Source organism: Balaenoptera acutorostrata, chromosome 6, assembly GCF_949987535.1.
Source record: "Balaenoptera acutorostrata chromosome 6, mBalAcu1.1, whole genome shotgun sequence".
Lineage (NCBI taxonomy): Eukaryota > Metazoa > Chordata > Mammalia > Artiodactyla > Balaenopteridae > Balaenoptera > Balaenoptera acutorostrata.
Genome location: NC_080069.1, coordinates 30836678 through 30854086, shown reverse-complemented (window position 1 = coordinate 30854086; position 17409 = coordinate 30836678). Strand labels below are relative to the sequence as shown.

General features: G+C 46.1%; 2 protein-coding genes across 6 annotated transcripts in view; both read right to left on the bottom strand.

The window, feature by feature from the left end:
- Window positions 1-17409, bottom strand: part of MFSD14B (major facilitator superfamily domain containing 14B) — a 463050-nt gene that overhangs the window by 209777 nt on the left and 235864 nt on the right. The window lies entirely within an intron of this gene.
- On the bottom strand, window positions 1937-16806 carry LOC130708382 (serine protease 40-like). Its single transcript, XM_057548258.1, is given in 6 exon segments — window positions 1937-2041; window positions 4476-4636; window positions 7580-7857; window positions 9298-9480; window positions 10479-10804; window positions 16795-16806. Coding segments are annotated over 6 exon segments (1065 nt in total).

Sequence of the window (17409 nt, the reverse complement as noted above, 5' to 3'; positions counted from 1 at the left end):
TTGATGATATCCATTATCTTTGGCCACTTCTTAAAAAGGCATCAGGTAATATATCCTTATGCTTCTTGGAGTAATGAGATTTCTCAGCCAATTTCCTGCACATAGGTGGTTGGGGCACAAGGATCGTTTTATGTCTCAAAATAAATGCTTTTTTTTTTTTTTTTTTAGCGCAGGTTGATGACCTCTTTTAATAATATGACTCTGACAAAAATCTTACTCAATTTAACTTTCTTTCCAACTTGATTCCAGTCAGCTCCATGTGTCAACAGACATGCCCGTGGTAACTAGAAATAAATTTCCTCCCATACACTTACCTTTCTCTCATCTTATGTCATTCAGAATATAATCAGGAGACAAAACCACACCATTAATTTAAACATATATATATATATGTTGTTATGTAAGAAAAAGAGAGTTAAATACTGAAAGGGTAAAAGAGTGCTAGAGCAAGGAGTGTGGTGCACAAAAATAGGACTGTGCTGTAGTGATCAGATGGTGTCCTCCCCAGAGCATCTTACTTTCAATGAACTTATTCAGACAAATAATTGGTTATGGTTGCAGTGATTTCTTTTTGTGTTGGCTGAGGTAAACTGGCCAGATCATGCCCACACAAGTTATAGTTAAAGGATGGAAATTAATTGGAATTGCGTACAGAAGACTTTAATTATTCCAGGAAGTAAAAAGCACTGTATTTGGGTATGTAAACATATTCACTCTTGATAGTTTTTTGTTTTGTTTATTGGAAAGAAATATTGGTGATATTTCTAGAATAATGGCATGCGGAGCTTATCACATCCTCTTCCTGAAAAGCAATGATAAAACTGGACAAAATTATCAAAAGCAACAATTCCAGGACTCTAAAAACTGACTATGGTATCAGTAAATTGAGAAGTGCTTATTGAAGTAAAACAAAAATAACAAAAAAAACCCTACTAAACCTTGAGCAATAACAGTGGGAGTCTGTGGCATTATTGCCTGTGTCAGTTCTTACCAACACCCCCTTCCCTGGTTCCATGAGCAACAGTAGTTCTGCCAGGGTGGGGCAAGCTGTGAAAATCAGAAGTTTACTGCTGAAGAGGTCTGACTTGATTTGGAACAGAACTCTAGATATTTCCATACAAATACAAATGTAAGATTTTTAGAAATTTCATGTAATGTCTGAAACATTTATATGTTTATATGTTTATATTTATATCCCTAGCTGGGGTGCCCTTGGCCCTCCCCACAGTGTACCCACCCCAAGCTGTTCAAGGCCAGGGGAAGGCCTGGTCCCTGTCCACTCCAGGCCTCAGGGATTCATGCAGATGAGCCATGTGGTTGTCTATATTATGATGGATTCTGGGCCAGTCCGAGGGAGATGGGAAGGGTTCCAATAGCCTCCTAGCCCCTGGGGAGTTCTCAGAAGGCAGAGGAAGGCCCAACACTAATGTATCCCACGCAGAGTGAGCTGCACTTTGCACTACTGAAGACACGCAGCAAACAGTGTGTGTGTGTGTGTGTGTGTGTGTGTGTGTTGGGCAGGGCCAGAGCAATGAATTCTACCTTGGGTGAGAGGACAGGTCTAAGACAGGCCCAGAAGAACAGGTACAATCCAGACAGAGGGAGGCAGACCAGGCCAGGAGATTGAAAGCCAGCAGGTGTTAAGCACCTACTGAATGCCAGGCACAGTACTGAATCTTCTATAAGGACCTTATTAAGTGGAGGGCGTTAGCAACCCCATTTCATGGGTTATCGAAGGTCGTAATCACTAAATTACAGACTGAAGACTGGACCCAGGTCTGTCCTGCCCCACAGTCTGAGCACTGAGTGCTCCTGGGATCTGTCTCTCCTCAGACTTGTTTCTGGGTGTCCTGTGCTGGGGGAGGGCACTTCAGTGAGAGAAGACAGCCCCGGTTGGAGGCTGGGGACCAGAGCAGGCATGTGACAGAAGATGAATCTAGATGGAACCTCTCAGACAGGCTGTGGTGACTGAAAGGCTAAGGGGGGCAGGAGGGGCCATGTGCTGGGGCTCCTGGGTGGCCAGCTCAATGGTGTCCTCAGCCTGGGGAGAAACGAGAGGGGGTGGGGTCAAGAGGCAGAATGGATGTCCAGCAGGCAAGCAGGCAAAGGGCTCCGGCCCTGAACTCCATGGCCATGACCTCTGCAGGCTGGAAGGGAGGTCTACGGTGACAGCCAGATGGGGACTCGGGGGACTCAGCCCTTTATTTCACCTGCAGGTGCAGCTGACTCTGTGAGAACAACGGCCCAAGCCAGACAGCCATGGGTTGTGCACTGGGAACCAAGAAAGCTGGGTCTACCTCCTACCAGGAGGGCAGGTGGCCGAGCTTCTCCCCTCTGGCTCAGCAGCTCCACTGGGCTGCCGTGAAAACAGCTGTCCGTGAGGCCTTCTCAAGGACCAGGCGCATCCCATCCCTCCTGTGTGCATTTCCTGGGGTGCCAAAGCATATTACCACAAACTGGGTCACTATAAAAACAACAGAAATTTCTCTTCTCACAGTTCTGGAAACCAGAAGTCTGAAATCAAGTACCTCTCTGTCTATCCCTCAGCCCACTCTAAATTCAAAATGGTTTCATCTCGAGATTCTTAGCTAATCACATCTGCAAAGACCTATTTCCAAATCAGGTCACTTTCTGAGATCCCAAATGGTTACAAATGTAGGGGACACTATCCAACCCACTACACCATCCTTTCGACAATCCCATGAAGGAGGCCTCAGAATCCTACAGTATAAATGAGGACATGGGCTCAGAAAGTGAAAAGACCTTCAGGGCAGAGCAGTGTCTCTAACTCCAGAACCCTAATACTCTCCCCTCCACTCCACAATGCCATCTATGCAAGAGCTCCGCACATGATGCCAGCTTGGGAGGCTGGGCCCTGAGGCGGATATGGTGGAGGTCAGGTTAGGCTTGGAGTCAGAATACGGGGGACCAGGTTGTGCTGCCTTATTTTAGGGTAACGACTTTCCCTCTCCGGACCTGTTTGCCCACCTCTAAAATTGGGCATTACAGAGAGAGGAAAGAAATGTTTACAATTCAAATATCCAACAGTGGACTCATACCTGTAATATGTAAAAATACACAAAGAGCCCCTAAAGGAAAAGAAGACAACCCAACAGAAAAGTGAGAGGGGGGAAAATCTGGAAGGGAAACTTTAGAGAAGACATCCAATGACAATAAACATATGAAAGTACATTTAACTTGTCATCAGGGACATGCAAACCACCACAAGCTATGAAAATGAGAAAAGATGGAAAGTGCAAAGTGTTGGCGAGGATATAAACTCTCATCCAGGACTTCCCTGGTGATCCAGTGGTAAAAAATCTGCCTTCCAATGCAGGGGACGCGGGTTCAATCCCTGGTTGAGGAACTAAGATCCCAAATGCCGCGGGGGCAACTAAGCCAGCGTGCCGCAACTAATGAGCTCGTGCGCCTCAAGAGAACCTGCATGCCACAACTACAGAGCCCATGCACTCCGGAGTCCCACGCACAACAGCTAGAGAGAGAAAACCCACACACGACAACTAGAGAGAAGCCTGAGAACCACAACCAGAGAGAAACCAGAGGAGACCGCGCACTGTAACGAAAGATCCCGCATGCCTCAGCAAAGATCCCTTGTGGTGCAACTAAGACACGACACAGCCAAAAAAAATAAGGAAAATAAATAAATAAAATAAATAAATATTAAACTCTCATCCACTGCTGGAATGAGTGGAAATGGTGCAACCACTTTGGAGATGTTGTTAGGAAATATCTGCCAAAGCTGAATATACACATACCTTTTAATTCAACAATTCTACTCAAGGGTTTCTGTGAAATAGAAGATAAAATATTTGGAAGTGAAATGAAATGAAAAACTTGGAAACCTCTAAAATACCCATCAAGAGGAGAACTGATCATAGAATTCAATTCACACAATAGAGTCCTGTAGAGCAATGAGACTCAACAAACTATAACTACGTTTAACAGTTTGGATGAATCTCACAAATATAAAGACACGAAAGATTGACAACTGGAAATAAATTCTATTTATGGAATATTCAGAATCTAATCTACGTTGTCAAAAGTGAAGATGGTGGTTTCTGTTGGGTGTGGGTGATAGGAAGGAGGTGTGAGTGGGACCTCTGGGGTATTGGTCATCTGTTGCGTAACTATGTGAAAGTTCATCCAACTTATGAAAACAGCATGAATAGATTCTTTTGTATGTATGTTATACTTAAATAAAAACTTTAAGGTATGCCTCATAAAAAGATGCTGTTTGAGGGTGCTGCCAGTAGATGCCCTTATGTGCAAGGGGCTTAGGAAGGGGCTATCCTGGGGGACACTGCCAAGGAATTGAGCCCAGGAAGACATGTGGAGGGAGGAAATGGGAAGTCCCAGGGGTCTCCACAAAGACAGTAGAGGCAACACAGCCCCTCCCCTAGGGAAACTGAGGCCCTGAGAACAGGCAAGGGAAGAACAGAAATGACCTTACTCACTTGGCAGGTGGCCTTTCCTGTCGAGAAGTCCCCAGCACACAGCATGTCCTCATGCACGGAGAAGTTCTTGTCTTTTCTAAGTCCGTAAAATATATTACAAAACTTGTTCTCAATGAAGCCCACCTTACCCTCCTGGAGATGGAAGGGTTTGGGCAGAGGCGCTGCGAGGATAAGGAGGAAATCAGTGAAGGGTGCTGTGGCTTAGCTACAGGCTACTCTGCCTTACTCTTCACCACTTCAACATGGCCTTTTCTCAGCACAGTTGAGCCTTCAGCACTGTTTCAGTCTTCTACCTATGCCTAGTAAGCCCTCCCCCTTTTCTCAAACTTTCCCAAACTCATCCTATTCCCTCCACCTCCCTCATAGCAATAGACCACACCTCTCCTATTCTACAAAGGAAAAAGGCAAATCCCACCAACACATGCCACTCAGTGGTGCTTAGCAACCATTCACCAACCTACCTACCCTTTCACAGACCATCCCATCCGCTCTCCATTTGTCTATCATTAACCTTTCCATCCATCCACCAATTCCTCTATCCATCTACCTATCTTTCCTCTTTCCTCATGTCCCATTCATCCACTGACACTTCCATCCATTTGCCCATTTACCCATCTTTTGATCCATCTCCACTCACTCCAACTATCTCTGCCTACCATCCTTTCACCCACCCACCCATCTTTCCTTCCACCCACTCATCCTCCCACCTACCCTTCACCCATCCACCCTCTCATCCAATCACTCATTTATTCCTCTGTCCTTGTGTTCAGTATCTTTTAGACACTAATGATACACAGGAACATTCTTAGTTGGGGGAGACAGGGATACCGAGCAGGGCCCTGAGGGGCTCCTGGGCACAAAGGCTTTCTGTGTCCCCCATTTCTTTGATTACAGGAAATAGACTTCATTCAGCCTCCATGACCTTCTCTGAGTTCCAACGGGCAGATTCAAGCAGTTGTTAATCAGGGAAGGGAGGGGATGCGAGACCAGTGAGAAACAGTCAAGAGAAACACAGTGCAGGCTTGGGGCAAGGTCCTGGCTCCCCAACAATGGATATACAAAACAATTTCTTTGAGCTGTTTTGCAGATACTGAAACCCCCTCCAGGTGGGAGAAGTTAATGATTAACAATGGTATGCTGCCCACAAGCATGTAGAGCCCAGACCAGTTGGAACCTGCAGGTTGATGATGCTGACTCTTACTTACCTCACCCCCACCTCATCAGCAGAACGTCCAAGAGCTGATCATGCCCTCTTTGAACCATTACTATGAAACTTCTCACTATCCTCTCCAAGTAGAGACACAGTTTTTCGAGGCAGGAGCCCACTGTGTCCCCGTTTGCCTGGCAAAGTAATAAAGCTATCCTTTTCTACTTCACCCAAAACTCTGTCTCCAAGATTCTATTTAGCACTGGTGTACAGGGAAGCTGAGCTTTTTGTATCAACAGGGTAAATGAAGTAAATAAGTAGAATTGTTTTAGATCTAATAAGTGGTGTAAAGGAAATAAAACAGGGACATATGCTATTAGAGGTTGCCTGTTTTAGCTCATATGATCAAGTAAAACTCCTCAGAGGAGCAGCTGAGTTGTACATGTAAAGAAGTGAGTCATGCCAAGGTTAGCAGGGAGAGCCAGTGAGGCCAGGGAGGCAGCCAAGGTGAAGGCCCTGAGGTGGCGAAGGCCTTGGCGTTTTCAAGCAGGAAGGAGGCCTGCTGGCTGGGATGGTGTGGGTGAGGGATGTAGTAGGAGATGAGCAGAGAGGAATTGGGGCCAACATTACACAGGGCCTGAGAGCCAAGGTAGGGAGTTATGACTTTTTCCTAGGTATAAATGAGAAGGCACTGAGGGTAATGAGCAGGGAACTGGCATGACTCCTGCTTTAAAGAAAACACTCAGACAGCTATGTGGAGACTAAAGTATAGCACACAGGGTGGGATCTCAGAGACCAGTCTGGAGGTACAGGCAAGCAATTATGGTCTATAGGACCAGGGTGGCAGCAGTGGGGTACCTACCAGGCGCCTGGCCCTGCCCGGGCCACAGGCTGGGATATTAAAACAAGAAAGACAGGGTTTCTGTCCTCAAGGAGGGACAGTCTCTGTGTGTGTGTGTGTGTGTGTGTGTGTGTGTGTGTGTGTGTGAGAAGTGTGGTGTATGTGTGGTGTGTATGTGTTGTGTATGTGGTGTGAGAATGCTGGGAACCTGGTTGTTTGTCCTATGATTAGGGAGTGTTCATGACATACTAGTAGGCAAGGGCCAGGGATGCTGGTACATCCCACCCAATGAAGACAGGGTCTGTTCAAAATGCCTGTAGCACCTCTGTTGAGAAACACGGTACCAAATGATGACCCTACAAATAATTAAAATATATATTCTTTTTCCCCTTAATTTTGCACCATAAGCATTTCCCCCAACCATAAATACTCCTTTCTTTAATAAAGACTCTGGCTCACAAGTCTTTGCCTACATTTCTCCTCTTTCAATCTTAAAAAACATAATTTTTTTCCTGCGTTATGCAGTGCACCTAACAAGCTTCCAAAGTAGATAGCTGAGCTGCGTTGGGAGAAGAGCAAAGTGAGGTTCAGAGAGTGAAACACTCTTAAGTCATAATCATTCTAACTTCATCAGGCAGGCTCAGAGGTCAGAAGTCGTACGTGTGTTTTCCTTCCACTTTTCCCAAGCTCCTCTTGTGGCAATGGGAAATCAGGGTGTTTGTTTGTCAATGGCCTGCAATGGACCAGGCCCCAAGCATGACCTTTGAGTTGAATCAAGTCATCTCAGATCCATGGTTGATTAAAAGCTTGGAATCCAGAACCAGAAAGACTTCAAGAACCCAGAATCTTGATTCCAAAAGTCAAAGATTCCCAGACTTTCAGTGTAAACCTTTGCACTTAGGGAACACTGAAACTTTACAGTCACACACTTTCAGAACTAGAACTAGAATGGTCCACTCCTCCAGAAATGACGCTTACTGGGCCAAGGTCCAGTGCCTCTTTGCTTGGGGACCCCTCAGGAGGAGCCACACCTCCCTTCTTCCCTCCTTTGTCCTTCTCCCCTTCCTCCTCCCCACCCTCATCTGCCCCCAACCCGACTCTCCTACACCCTCTCACTTTCCTCGTTGAGCATCCCCCAGCCAGTTATTCAGCAGGATGAGTTACTGGGTAGCTGCGTGCCAGGGACTGGGAGGCAGGCGGGGATGATGTAGGAGGTGAAATTCACAGGAAAGAGCAGCTGCAACATGGCTATGTCACTCCCGAAGGGATGTAACTTCTCAAAGTCTGGGTGCATGATAATCCGGCTCAGTGACATCTCTCGGGTGTGCTGGGTGTGCTGGTGCAGCTGGGTGCTTCCTAACAGAACCCGGTAGTTCTCCAGGGCGTGAGATTTTCTGGAGGAAGCAGGGCACATTGTCACCGTCATCTCTGCGTGTGGGCTAGCTCTTTCCCTGCATCCTCATCTAACTGCCCACAGGCCTCTACCCCACATGATGCTAGACAGCTTTTATCTCCCCATTTCTAGCGTTCAGGAGTCCTTCTTTCTTGGGGCTAATTGCTATTCTACTTACAACCTCAGACACACGGCTTCTCCATCACACACTAGAATCAGAGGAGCATTGAATCCTTGTGCTGGAAAGATCCCTGGTGGCGTATCAAATGAAGGTCTTTGACTGTACACAGGAGGAGTTCTGGCTCAATCCCAGCTCTAACTTTACCCTTCCCAAGACCCCCTACAGTCCGCCTTCTGGCCCCACACTCTCCCTGACCTCTCCTTTCTTTAAACACCTTCCTGCCCAAGGGCTGCTTCTCCACCTAGTTATAAGGACTCACAAAAGATTTGTTAAATAAATGAGCAAATGAGTGCAGGAAACAGAACCTTGCCTTGTTCCCTGAACGCAGGTGCTGAAACTTCCCACCTCCCTGACTGTTTGCACGGCTCATCCACCTGGAGACCCACTCATGCTCCCCTTGCCCAAACCCTTCCCCTCCAGCAAGCCCCTCGCTCTGCATAGCCCTTCTCCGGAACCCCCAGCCCATGCATCTGCCCTTCTCACCCATGTTGGGCCTTCTCTTGTGACAGGATGGAGACAGGGTGAGGTGGGGACTTGCCACCCCTGATGTCACAAAGGGGCTTGCATGGATCGTCGTATGGAGTAGGCGCCAATAGGACTCTAATCTCCGAAAGTTCCAGCTCCCAGACCTGGGCTGTGATGCCCCAACTCCCTGGGGACCCCTCCTCATCTGTTCAGACCTAGGCACTGAGCCAGGCCCAGGACGGCCAGGGGAATTAGACTCCTGAGCAGCCATGTCACTGTCCCAGGGAGCCCCAGTTCCCACCTATGCGGCCTGGCACCATGGCTCCCCACAACGCACACCAGCGGCCGTGACTACTCCTGGGCACACAGCTGTGCAGGAGTAATAAGAAGAATTGCCCAGCTGCTGGCCAGACATGCGGTCCCAGGGCCCTGCCTAGAATCTGACACCTGGAAACGTGGGGACGCTAAGAAGAAGCTGTGATCTGAGATCGGTCCACACTGCATGGCAGCCAGGATGGACACTGCCACTCTCCTGAGGCACATCTGTGTTGAAGGACAGGCACAGGGGCTGATGGCAGAGCATGAGGCGGATCTGAGCAGGTGAGCAAGGAGGACAGTCCAGGTGGAGGGTACACAGGCCAAAGGCAGGAATGACATGCATCTGAAGGCCACAGACTGCCCCGGAGAAAAGCCCAGAGGAGCTGACGTGGGATGCCCATCACCCCTCTTCTCCTCTTCCCCCATATCCCCCTCCCCTGCCAGTGCCTGTGCTGGCACCCTGGAAGGAGGACTTACTTCAGAAAGCAGTGGGCAGTGGAAACGACCCAGTGAGAGTTAATGAGGACAGCTCCACAGACGTGTGAGCCCTGGTACTGCAAGCTGGCCTGCCATGGCCACTGGCCAGCCACCACGTCCTGGCCACCGCAGATCTTCCCCATCACCTTGGGTTTCCCGCACACTGTGGAGATTCCCCTGCCACTGACGATAGAGACACTAGTAGTACCCCAAATGCCACTACCAGGAAGGCCCTGTCCACTTCATAGATGGGAAAACCAAGGCCAAGCGTCCAGTGGCCTAGCCAAAATGACAGCGCTACCTGGACTCTACTTTCACTGGCTGCCCCTGAGAATTGGACAGAGCAAGCCCTGTGGGGATGAGGACCCAGAGGTCTGGTGGGATGGGGCAAGGGGGGACCTAGGGTCGCCACAGCAGCTCACAGCAGCATCTGCAGGGAGAAGGACATCCCCGAGTGGGGCTGCCAAGGGCTGGGCACGTCACAGACCTTATTTCCCTCAACTAGCACACCTCAGTGCCTACTCTTGTAGATCAAAGAGCTAAAGGTCTCAGAAGTTGCCAACATTACTTGCTCAAGATCATGGCTTCTAAGGGCCTGTGCCTCCTCCCTGTCACCCCGGTGGCTTAGGGAGGGAGATTTGCAGTCTGTGGTGCTGTGTGAGCTGGGGAAAGTCATTCCCCCTCTCTGACTCAGGATTCTACATTTCTAAAAGAAGAGGGAGTGGGCTAATGAAGACAGCCCTGGCTCTAGGACTCACACCTGGGAGGGCAGGGGGTGTGCCCAGGCCCCCTGAGAGCAGGCATCTTGGTCTAGGGCCTGCGCTCCCAGGGCCTCACCGAGGGGAATGAGACCCGCGGCCCTGGACTGAGGGCCACTCGTTCATCAGTCCTGGTGCTTTCCTCCACCCAGCCACCCAGCCTCAGGGTCAGACCCTGCTATGTCCCCACTTCCACAGTCCCACAGAGGTCCCACAGTCCCACAGAGGCACTTCCCACCCAGAGGCTCCACAGTGGGGAGTCGGTGACCCACCTGTGTTGAGGGGGTCTCTGGGCTGCCTGGTTGCTGGCCAGGGCAGAGAAAAGATGAAATTCAGTGACTCAGGGCACCCAGGCCCTGGTCACAGCCGGCCCCCTCAGGCCCTGCAGTTTAGGCCGTTTCAGCCCTCAACAGAGGCCCCAACGCACCTGTGGCTCCCGGGGCCAACCGCTGCGCTTCCGGAGTCCGAGCGCTGCCCTCCACCGCTCCGCCCGCGCCTGGAGCCCAGCCGGGGGCGGCCGTGGCCGTGGCCGGGGACCCTCGCAGCTCCAGGGTGGCCACGGGCAGCAGCAGCAGCCACAGAAGGGCCACAGGCTGGCCTCGGCCTTGGGCGAGCCACGCCTCCGTGCCCATTGCCAGGGTTGCTGACTCCCGCCTGACCCCAGCCTGGCCCCGCCTGACCTTGCCCTGACCCCGCCTCAGCCCAGCCCTCAGCCCACCCTGACCTTCTTCATAACCTTTTAAACAACTCTACTAAGATGTAATTTATATACCGTGAAGTTCACTTATTATTATACAAGGGACAATTCAATGATTTTCTGTACATTTTTTAAAATTTATTTATTTATTTATATTTAAATAAACTTTTTGTTTTAGATTTATGAAAAAGTTGCAAAGACAGTACAAGGAGTTCCAAGGTCCCCGTCACCCACTTTCCCCTAATATTAAGATGGCACATTTGTCGCAACTAGTGAGCCAATACTGAGACATTAATATTAACTGAGGTCCATTCTTTCTTTTTTTAAATTTTTTTAAGCTTAAGGTGTATAGCATAATGATTTGACTTCCATGCATCATGAAATGATCATCAGAATAAATTTAGTGAACATCCATCATCCCACATAGACACAAAATTAAAGAAATGGAAAAAAAGTTTTTTCCTTGTGATGAGAACTCTTAGGATTTACTCTATCAACTGTCATGTATAACATACGGCAGTGCTAATTATATTTATCATGTTGTCCGTTACATCCCTAGTACTTATTTATCGCACAACTGGGAGTTTGTACCTTTGACTGCAGCTAACCAATTCTCCCTCCCCCAGTCTCCGGCCTCTGGTAACCACAAATCCGATCTCTTTTCCTATGAATTTGTTTGTTTTTGAAGTATAATTGATGTACAATGAAATGCTATGTTAGTTCCTGTTACACAACATAGTGATTGGTTATTTCTGTACATTTCAAAATGATAAGTATAGTTATGATATGTCACCATACAAATATATCACATAATTATTGACTATATTCCCCACAGTGTACATTTCATACTCATTTATTTTGCAACTGAAATTTTGTACCTCTTCATCTCCCTCACCTATTGCTTTCTTTCCCCCAACACTCTCCCGTCTGGCAAGCACCTGTTTGTTCTCTGTATCTATAACTCTGTCTCTGTTTTGTTAGGGTTCTTCATTTGTTTTATTTTTTAGATTGCATATATAAGTGTAATCATACAGTACTTGCCTTTGTCTGACTTACTTCACTTAACATAATACCCTCACGGTCCATCCATGTTGTTGCAAATGGCAAGATCCCGTTCTTTATCAGATATGTGATTTGCAAGATCTTCTCCAAGTCTGTAGCTTGCTTACTCATTCTTTCAACAGTGGTGCTCAAAGAGCAAAAGTTTTTAATTTTGATGAAGTCTAATTTACTAATCTTTTCTTCTATGGATCATGTTTTTGATGTTGTATCTAATAGATCATGAAGAGTTTCTTCTATGTTTTCTTTGAGAAATTTTAGGGGTTGTTTCTTACATGTGGATCTGTGATCAAGTTTTAGTTCATTTTTGTCTAGTGTGATGTAAGTTCCTGTTTCTTTGCTTTGGGTTTTTCCTGTGGATATCCATTTATCCCTGCACCTTTCCTTGGTTAAAAAAAGAAAGGTTAGTCTTTCTTGTATTGAATTGTCTTGGGACCTCTGTTGAAAATCAATTCATCATAAAAATTGTTTTATTTCTGGACTCTTAATTCTGTGCCATTGAACTGTATTCCTTTCCTTGTGCCTGAAACCCACTGTCTAGATTAATACGTATTATAGTAGAATTTGACATCAGGTGGTGAAAATTCTCCAGCTTTATTCTTTTGCCAAACTGTTTAGGCTATTCTGCATCTTTTGCATTTCCATATGAATTTTAGGATCAGCTGTCAAATTCTACACAAAAAGATCCTGCTAGAATATTCACAGGGACTGCATTGAATTTATAGATCAATTTGAGGAGAATTGCTTTCTTTTTTTTACTTAAAAATTTATTTATTTATCTAATTTTGGTTGCTTTGTGTCTTCGTTGCTGCGTGTGGGCTTTCTCTAGTTGTGGTGAGTGGGGGCTACTCTTGGTTGCAACGTGCAGGCTTCTCATTGTGGTGGCTTCTCTTGTTGTGGAGCATGGGCTCTAGGCACGTGGGCTCTAGTAGTTGTGGCACACGGCTCAGTAGCTGTGGCTCACCGTCTTTAGAGCGCTGGCTTGTAGTTGTGCCTCATGGGCTTAGTTGCTCCGCGACATGTGGGATCTTCCTGGACCAGAGCTCGAACCTGCGTCCCCTGCATTGGCAGGAGGATTCGTAACCACTGCACCACCAGGGAAGTCCAAGAATTGCTTTCTTGATAATATGAAGTCTCCTGATCTATGAACAAGAAATGTTTCTGTTTATATAGATCTTTAATTTCTCTCAGCAATGTTTTGTAGTTTTCAGTGTACAGATCTTGCAGCTCTTTATTAAATTTATTTCTAAGTATTTTATTCTTTTCCATGCTACTCTGAATGAAACCATTTTGTTAATTTCCTTTTCATATTTTTGTACTTAGTATATAGAAATGAAATTTATTTTTATAAGAAATGTTTCCTGTGACCTTCTTAAACTTGTTTATTCATTCTAGTCTGTTTTGTTTTGTTGTATTTTGTTTTGGTGGGATCATTGGTGTTTTCTAACACACAGGATCATGTCCTCTGTAATAAAAGTTCGAATTCTGCCATTTAAAGTTGGATGCCTTTAATTTCTTCTTTCTCTCCTACCTTCTTTTTTTTCTTTTTCCCTTCTTTCCTTCCCACCTTTCTTTCCTCCACTTCTTGGAGACTATATTTTAAGGACCTTGCTTTTCAAATATGGTCTATCAATCTTTGTCTTTAACTTTGTTTCATCTATTCACATTCAATGTGATTATTGATATGGTTGGAATTACATTTTCCACTTTGGTATTTGTTTTCTCTATGTCTCTTATCTTTCCCCCCACTTCTGAGACAGGCTGGGACCTGGGACCCTTTGCTGCAGTGCTACAGCAGATTTCTATAAACTGGTGTATGCATGGGTGAGAGTCCCACCTGTGGGTTAGGTTCCTACAGATGAAATACAACTCTCTGGTTTCCAGGCTCGATCACCCCGGTGGGCAGTGGACAGGGTGCACCCTCCTTCAGTGGCCCTTTCTGAAAGCTTGCAGGTTGGTGCCTGAAGAGACAACTGCAGGTTCAGGTTGAAATGGCAATCTCTCTCTTTCTCTTTCTCTTTTACAGTCTTTTCTGTCCCTCCTCCCTTTACCTTTCCCTTGGTCCTTATACCTGCACTCCCATCCCCTTTATCCTGAAAACTTCTTGTTTGTGTCTAAGTTTTTGTCATTGGTATCTTTGTTTTATGAGTTTTGTCTGTCCAACTGCTCCTACAAGTCTCTGCTAACATTGTGGGCATGGTGAAGCTCTTAAACCCTGAAATACAAACAGATCCCACATTGTCTGAGACTCGACTCCAGCCTTGGGTTACTTAGTGGGATTTTAAAGAACAAAAAAAGAAGAGAGGGGCTTGCACCTCTCTCCTCTGCCTTTGCAATGTAACTATTCTGCCTGGACTCTCAGGGACTCCCTGATCCATCTGTAGTCCCCCAGACTGAGGGAAAAAAAGAGACCTTTTTAAATTCAAGCAGGAAAACGAAGAGATTTCTGATTTTGTAAAAATTAACTTGTGTGGCTTAAGCTTGTGGGTTTAATTAATACAGACCTGTCTGTATTATCAACATTAAGTATAATACTTCTATCCTACCTAGGGTTACTGGAAGTCAATAAGTGCATATTGTTTCTGTGATAAAATCTGTTAGCAAGGAAAATAACCTGATATGATTAAACTTTTAAGTAAATATGACTGGATAAGAGCTTTTTAGTAAACTCAATGGGAATAATCATGTTTTCAAAATGTCCATCTAGAACAGTCCCTCCAGATTTTGGTAACTTGAAACTAAATTAAGTTAAATGATAGGAATCCATTGAGTATCCAGGCCATTTCAAATAAGATGAAATATTGGAACATCAATTGCTAAACAGGTCTAAATTTACCTACTTTTGTTTTCTTGTGAGAGGGAAAGTAAGGATGTTTGGGTTTATTAGACACATATCTTACATCACATTAAGGAAAGAAATTGTGCTTTGGGAAGATACATGGGATCTTCCCAAGAGTTTATGGGATATTCCAATCAGGGAATGCTAATGTAAAAGACATTTCATTGTGACATAAGGAAGGTAGGATGTGTGCTTTCAGAAAAGAAGGTATGTGGAATGGAAATGTATTTTGTTAAATGGAAAAATGTGATTTTGTTCTACAGCTGGTTATTTCTGAATGGAAAAAAGAAGGGACAAAATATGGCTACACAAAGTTACAGAAGATTTGCAGAAAAGGAACACTGAGAAGAGAATTTTTTATGTGGTTGGAATATTCTAAGGTTGGATTAAATTTAATTAGGTAACCGGATTTTATCAAGAGTAGGCTGATATAAGACTGGATTTGGTTTCTTTCTCTCATAAGAGAACAAAGATTTCCTCGAATGCTCCTTTTGATAACAGATTGTGTGAGTTTCTGTGCCTTTAAGTGATCTGCATTTACTTTTGGAATCCCTTTTTTTTTTTTTTTTCACCTTAGCTCAAGGAATAATTGTTTCACAGCAGCCTATGATTCTATTTGACTGGATGTTTTAAAACTTTTGGAGATTTTTGACAGATTTCCCAAATATCAAATTCTAATTGAAATTCTTTTGACTTCCAGTTAACTTTGGGATGCTTCATGGGGCCCCTGGAGCCTCCCAAAGAGAGATCCTAAACTAATTGGGTTCATCTGGTGTGTTAAATTACATGGGAAACATTGTCTAAACTCATTGTTGCCTGTGTCAGATGGAATCATCAGGCTCTCCCCAGTTTTATCAGAGCTGTCAAACAGAGAGGGGAAAGGGTTTTAGGTTTTTCTGCTGTCTAGTCTCTCACCTTATTCTATGTCCAAAAAAAATCCCCTGTGGGAATACTCCCAACGTAGGCCCTTCGGTCCTGACCCCAATGGCATTTTCCATTGCACCCAACTCCAATTCCTCCAGGAGTTCCTTTTTTGCACCTCTAGGACCCCTTTCACTCAAGGCCTTGGCAGCCCATACCTTGTTACAGATCACCTATTGGGTGGCCACTTCCAAGCAGCCCACATCCTAGGTTTTATAGATGCTCAAACTCGAGGAATACCCCCAGCATAGGGAAACGTTATAGGACAAAAGCCTCCTGGTAAATGTCTCTGGGACACTGGACTTCATTTCTAGGAGCACTTTTTCTCGCTTGCATGTTATTCAACATGGGATGATCCTCTTCTAAGCCAGAAGAAACACCTCTGGAGAGTATCCTTAAAAATTGGAAACTTTCAAAATAGACGGGCTGAAAAGGGAAACATTTAAACTCTATTGTAACATTGCCTGGCCCTTGTATAAGTCGGGGAATGGAGAAAAATGGTCTGAAAATGGGTCTCTATAATACCGTGTTGCAGTTGGATCTCTGCTGTTGCAGGACAGGAAAATGGACCGAGGCTCCCTATGTTCAAGCCTTCATGGTCCTGGGAATTCCCTGGCGGTCCAGTGGTTAGAATTCTGAGCTGTCACTGCTGAGGGCATGTGTTCGATCCCTGGTCGGGGAACTAAAACCCCACAAACCACATGGGGCTGCCCCACCCCCCAACATAGACCTTCATGGTCCTTTACCAAAACCCCGCTCTATGGGTCTCCTGTAATCAAAAGCCTGGGGAATCAGAAACACTCCCGACATTTTCAATGATCCCCTTCTAGCTTTCTCCGACTCTCAGGGGGGAAACCAAGCTTCACCTGCTTCCCCGGAGCCACCTGCTCCTCCGGGTCCCTCTGACCAATCCCAGTCTCTGCCTCCTTATGTCCCTTTATACCCTCCGTCGCCCCAGGAGGGAGAGACTAGTCCCTCCAGGGTAACTCGTAGTGGAACTTCCTGTCGCCCAGGATCAGGTTCAAAGTTAGCCCCCACCTCTGCCCCACAAGGCCTTTACCCCTTCAGGAATCAGCTGATGGAAACTGAAGCACTACTGGAGTGCGTGTCCCCTTCTCAATGAGAGACTTAGGAATTTGTAAGGAGAATTTTGACAGGTTCTCAGAGAACCCTGACAAGATTAGGGACGAATTTATCAGGCTGGGGTTGACATTCTCTCTCACCTGGCAGGACATCATGGTTATTCTGGCCTACTGTTGCACCCCAGATGAAAGGGAGCATATACTGAGAAAGGCCAGGTAACACTCAGATGGCCTATTGGCCACCAGTCCACACCGCCAAATTTTTCAGGTGGGTGGGGATCCAGTCCCAGAACATGACCCACACGGGGACTATGAAGATCATGTAGGCCAGGCTAGGATGAGACATTACATTACTTGTCTATCAGAAGGACTGAAAAGGTGGATGGTGAAGCCTGTAAATTATGATAAGGTCCGAGAAGTTGCAAAGGAAAAAGATGAAAACCCAACAGTCTTCCTGAGCCGAGTGACAGAGGCATTCAGGAAGTACACCAGTACAGACCCTGAGTCCGCAGAAGGGAGGACACTATTGGCCATGAATTTTATCACCCAGGCTACTCCTGATTATCAGGAGAAAATTACAAAAGCTTGAGTCTGGGCCCCAAACCCCACTGTCAACCTTGGTAGAGGAGGCTTTCAAGGTCTATAACAACCGCGACTTAATGGAGGAGTCCAATAAGGATAAGAGGCTAAAAAAGAAAACACAACTTTTGGCTGCTCTGATCCACCCACCATCTCGAAGGGACGCTGGAGGGCCAA